General features: G+C 30.0%; 1 protein-coding gene across 1 annotated transcript; it reads left to right on the plus strand.

The window, feature by feature from the left end:
- Positions 1–277: 277 nt before the first annotated feature.
- Positions 278–2,226, plus strand: LOC137826409 (probable aquaporin PIP1-4). Its single transcript, XM_068632368.1, has 4 exons — positions 278–951; positions 1,188–1,483; positions 1,598–1,738; positions 1,889–2,226. Exons 1-4 carry the CDS (start codon positions 618–620, stop codon positions 1,979–1,981), a joined length of 864 nt encoding a protein of 287 aa, XP_068488469.1. The 5' UTR covers positions 278–617; the 3' UTR covers positions 1,982–2,226.
- The last annotated feature ends 3,338 nt before the right edge of the window (positions 2,227–5,564 follow it).

Here is a 5,564-nt window from a genome sequence, read left to right on the forward strand (position 1 = left end):
TTCTTATAAATCTAGTAAATTCTTAATATTATGATTTATACATTTGCTTAAAATTCAAATTACAAAATTCGAACCTATTTTAAAAAATCTTAAAATATCATTATTATTAGAAAATTTTAACTTCTATATGACTTTTTTTTTAATGTTAAAAATTGTTTTGAAATTCTACCGTCCTTACGAAAAAAGCAACCAATTAATAAGCGAATGGTGAGTTGTATGGAGATTTAGTTTCTTAAACCAAGCTTATATAAAAGCATACGCGTGGAGGAACTATTATGGTGGCAGATACTTTTATTGACAAGCACATTTCAATGTGCCAGTGGTTCCATTTACCATGCTATAATGATTCATTTCTATGCCAAGTTTTGAGAACTTGCTTTGAACGTGAAGAGTAAAAGGAATGGTAAAGAAGCAAAGTGATGCTCTCAAGGAAAGAAATGAAAAAAACAAGTCACCAAACTAGAAAGCAACCTAGGCTCATCCCACAAACACCATTCCTATGAGGTTCATATAACCCTTGTGACTATATATTAAGATTTCAGTGGTTAGTGGTAACTCACCAGACACAAGCCTAAGCTTACAACATAGCACAAAGTGTAGTTGAAGTTGCATTGAAAATGGAGGGGAGAGATGAAGATGTGAGGGTGGGAACCAACAGGTATGGAGAGAGGCAACCAATAGGAACAGGTGCACAGACTGAAGATGGCAAAGACTATAGAGAGGCTCCTCCAGCTCCATTGTTTGAGCCTAGAGAGTTAACATCATGGTCTTTCTATAGGGCAGGGATAGCAGAATTTGTGGCCACATTCTTGTTTCTTTATGTCACTGTTTTGACTGTGATGGGTGTGGCAAAATCTCCCAACAAGTGCTCCACAGTTGGTGTCCAGGGAATTGCTTGGTCATTTGGTGGAATGATCTTTGCCCTTGTCTACTGCACTGCTGGTATCTCAGGTTAGGAAAATGCAACATAGCCACATTTTTTTCCTTTTGTAAATTTTGACAGAACTACTCTCATAATAAAAAACAAGATCGCTTTACATTAACCAAAAAATATAGATGTTTGATTGATCTTTACGTTAATGATGCATCATGCAAAATAGTAGAATAGTTAAATGTCTATTAAATACTATTATATAAGTAATGATCTTGATTTTCAGTAATTGTTTTTGTGATCTTTGTGAATGAAGGGGGTCACATTAACCCAGCTGTGACATTTGGGTTGTTCTTGGCACGCAAGTTATCTCTCACTAGGACAGTGTTCTACATGATCATGCAGTGCTTAGGAGCTATCTGTGGTGCTGCAGTGGTCAAGGGATTCCAATCAAACCAATATGAGAGGCTTGGTGGTGGTGCTAACACTCTGAGTAAAGGATACTCCAAAGGTGATGGACTTGGAGCAGAGATTGTTGGCACATTTATTCTTGTTTACACTGTTTTCTCTGCCACAGATGCCAAAAGAAATGCTAGAGACTCGCATGTTCCTGTGAGCAAACACTTTCCTAACAATGCATCTTTTCTATTCATCTATATCAAATTTGTAATGTATTGAAACATTGTGTTCAATGATAATCTAATCATACACACATGAATGTGCTAGATTTTGGCACCTCTGCCTATTGGTTTTGCGGTCTTTCTGGTGCACTTGGCTACAATTCCTATCACAGGGACTGGCATAAACCCTGCTAGAAGTTTAGGTGCAGCTCTTATATACAACAAGGACCAAGCTTGGGATAACCATGTGAGATAAAATTCATCCTTAAATTTGTTTAGAATTTTTCTTGTTTTGTTTGTCATTAAAATCCAAGTTAATTATTTTATCGATTGCAGAGGCAGCAAATAAGTGAAACGATTTTAGTGAACTTATGCAACTGATTTTATTTTGGTGCAGTGGATCTTCTGGGTTGGGCCTTTTATTGGGGCAGCACTTGCTGCTTTGTACCATCAGATAGTGCTGAGGGCCATTCCTTTTAAATCAAAATGATGCAAAATTGAAGCAAAGCCTAAGAAGTAGTATCTGGTGTAGCCTAAAACTGGGTACCTACAACAAAGAAGATGCTTCTATTTCTGGCACTCTTAATTTTCTACTTTTAACAGCACAAAACTTATGTTCTTGGAGATGAAATCGAACTTATGTTCTTAGAAAATATGGTTGTTCTGGTTTATTTGTTTACTAGCTACTATAATTTATCATCCAAACACATATATATCAAAGACTGTTGGGTTAAATTTGGTCGAGTGTAAGTACACTGTAATATAAGTTTTGTCTATAGTATTCAATCATTACTATGTATCTTTTTTTTTTGCGTAATAAAAATTTACAGGAATAATTTTTTCTCATTTTTACATAAGTGGGTAATTTTTTTAAAAAATTTATAAGAATGAATAAGTGCGTACTTTAAACATAACTTCCATTTCTCATTAATTGAAGTCACGTTTTGATTGGAAGCACGATTTCTGACTGTTTATATATATATATATATATATATATATATATTATTATTATTATTTTTTTCCAATTTTCTTTGGTTTTTTAATATTTTTTGGTCCATTAGTACCGAAACATGTAAACACGGAACCGAATAATTTTAGTGATCAAGTGATTATTTTTATTATTAATAATAATAATAGTATCACTAATAATAATTTTATGATTAAAATTAAAATTAAAATTATTTAATTATTATTAATACTATTAATATTAATATTAATATTATATTTATTAATAATATTATTGCTAACATTATTATCATTATATTTATTAATAATATTATTATTTTAATTATTAATGTTATTAATATTAACATTATTATTATTAATAGTATTATTAATATTAATATTAATTATATTATTATTATTATTAATACTTTTATTATTAATAATATTATTACTAATATTATTATTATTGAGATTAATATTATAATTATTATTAATATTAATAATATTGACATTATTATTATTAATTTTATTATAGTTATTAGTATTATTATTAATATTACTAGTATTATTATTTTTATATATATTATTATTATCAATATTAATATTATTATAATTATAATTATTATTGCAATTATAATTAATATATTTAATATTATTATTAATATTATCATTATTATTGTAATAATTATCAGTATTAACATTATTCAACAATGTTAATATGAACGTGAAAACTGGAAGAGATATATACAAAAAAAATGTTGAGAGAATAAAAACTTAGTATAATTAGTAATTTTGTTATTGATTTTTGTGATTGATTTTTTTGACTGTTTTTGTGATTGATTTTCTATGACCGATTTTTCGTGACAAAAAAATGTAGTTTCTATTTCGGTCACTAAATCATAAAATTAACTTCTAGTCATTAATTTAGTCACTAATAGAGATCACATTTTTCGGACCCTGATTTCGATCACTATTCAACAATTTTCTAGTAGTGATTATGTATTGGGACTAATTTGCACTCTGGACCATATGTGGTATATTATAAGTTCCTTTGTTCCTTAAAACTAAACCAAGTTAATCCCTTAAATCTTAGTTATTTAAAAATATAATCACCATAACCAAATCCTTTACAATAATTTCATTTGTGCATAAAGATTGGAACAACAATAGCCAATTACAACAACTCTTCCCAATAGTTGAAGTCTTTGGTTGATTTGGTTTATTTTAAAAAAAAAAATTTCCAATAAGATTAAAGTTATAAGATCAAGTAAAGTGATTCCTCTATTATCAAGCATTAAGCATAAAATCAAACCAATTAGGAATTAGTTATACATGCATATGTAAATCAAGATATAGAGAAGAGTTACATTCTCATTCAATCCTAATAGTTATGAAGTTTAACTACTTATCATAAGTGAAATATTACAATGATAGTTTGTTGTGATAATTTTTTCTATTTAGATTATATGGCGTATGAGGAATTATGCTAGATTTTAGGATAAGATTAATGTTTCTAGGGCTATTTCAGTAACTAAATATTTAACTTGTCCAGTGGGAAATTTTTCTAAAGCTTTAATGAAGAATGATATGTTAGATTGCAACATGATTAAGTTTTTTTGTATTAATACTCGTATTGGTAAAGTTATTCATCCTCTTCCTGTTAGATAGGAGTTCCCTTCACCAAGCAGGGCTAAAATTAACACTGATGGGACTGCTAGGGAATATCCTGGTGATGACTTTTCCACGACAAGTGCACTGCTTTGTCAGAAGTAATAATTTGTCCCTTAGGACAGATATCGAACCCACAAGGAATAGTTTAATAATCAAGTAAAACATTCACTAAATAGAAAACAAAATAATAAAGTTTGTTGGGATTTGTTATGATGACAATGATTAATAATAAAACAAGTCTAAAAGTTTGTTGCTTCAATTGGAAAAATAGGGATTATAATTCATCTTTCTCACTCTTCTATATTTTGATTAGCATGACAATATTGTGTCCTTTGAGTGATATTGATGCCTGTATGAAAATCATTTATATCGATTCATCGCATATAAAATTATTAAGATGCTTCCTAAATATCGATTCCTCGAATATTTATAAAAACTTCTAATCAGTAAGATCAGACGTTGATAGCAATTAACATTTCAAATTTATTCCTAGCATTCAAATATGTTAAACATTATCATTTGGGTCAGAAACTTAGAAGTACTTTCCAGACAAATCTAAATTTCAAGATCAAGGCGAACAAGCATTACTAACAAAGTGATTATATCAATCATCAATCAAGAACAATATATTACGTTTAAATATCACCTCAATACATAAGAGTTTGAACAAATTACTCTTAATCCCAAAGGGTAGAATTAGACACACATGATGGCTGTTACAAGCTGGTAGAGCAAGAAAAGAAGATTTTGGATGTTTCTCCTTTACAGTTACCTCCTTTAGGGTTTTCTAACCCCTTTTATTCTCCCATTTGGATTACAATTGACTCAATGGTGTTTTCCTCTCAATCACTGATGTCTAGAGTTGTGGCTTAAGTCTCCTATTTAACTTAATTTGCTTGGGCTTAGGTGACTTCTCGCTTGGACGCTAATGGGATCCGCATGAGTGAGTTTCACGTAAAATGACCTAACGCTTTTGAAACAATCTCGCTTGAGTGAGAATGAGCACGCTTGAGCAAGACCCACTGGTGGTGTCTGGCTTGAACGAGTTTGGGCAAACTTTGGTGAGTGTTGGTGCATTCCAACTTTCCCTTTTAGCTTTGTATATTCTCCTTTTGCCCAATCATCTTCATTTCTTCCTAGAATCCTTAAATTAACACAAAATTCAGAATAAATAGTTTTTATTTAAATTAAAATCACAAAATATGTAAAAAGGCATAATTTCATAAATTAAGGGTTATTTTATACTTATTTTAGCAATTAATACATAAGTGCTTATATTTTAATATAAAATGTTACTGAAATTTGGCACTTATCACTTGGTCTTGCTACTTGTGGAGGTAATTTTCGTGGGAGTATGAAGGAGCTTATTGGTTTTTTCTCTTCATTCAAACTGCTATGGTTGTTGAGTTTTATGGAGTTGTACATGTTATGGAGGAAACTCAATAGATGAGACTTAC

Source organism: Phaseolus vulgaris, chromosome 8 (genome assembly GCF_000499845.2).
Source record: "Phaseolus vulgaris cultivar G19833 chromosome 8, P. vulgaris v2.0, whole genome shotgun sequence".
In the NCBI taxonomy this organism is placed as follows: domain Eukaryota; kingdom Viridiplantae; phylum Streptophyta; class Magnoliopsida; order Fabales; family Fabaceae; genus Phaseolus; species Phaseolus vulgaris.

Excerpts from the sequence above, each read along its gene's own strand:
- LOC137826409 (XM_068632368.1), top strand. The coding sequence starts at position 618 with ATGGAGGGGAGAGATGAAGATGTGAGGGTGGGAACCAACAGGTATGGA. Across the intron at positions 952-1,187 it reads CTGCACTGCTGGTATCTCAG|GGGGTCACATTAACCCAGCT; the intron begins GTTAGGAAAATG and ends TTGTGAATGAAG. Across the intron at positions 1,739-1,888 it reads ACCAAGCTTGGGATAACCAT|TGGATCTTCTGGGTTGGGCC; the intron begins GTGAGATAAAAT and ends ATTTTGGTGCAG.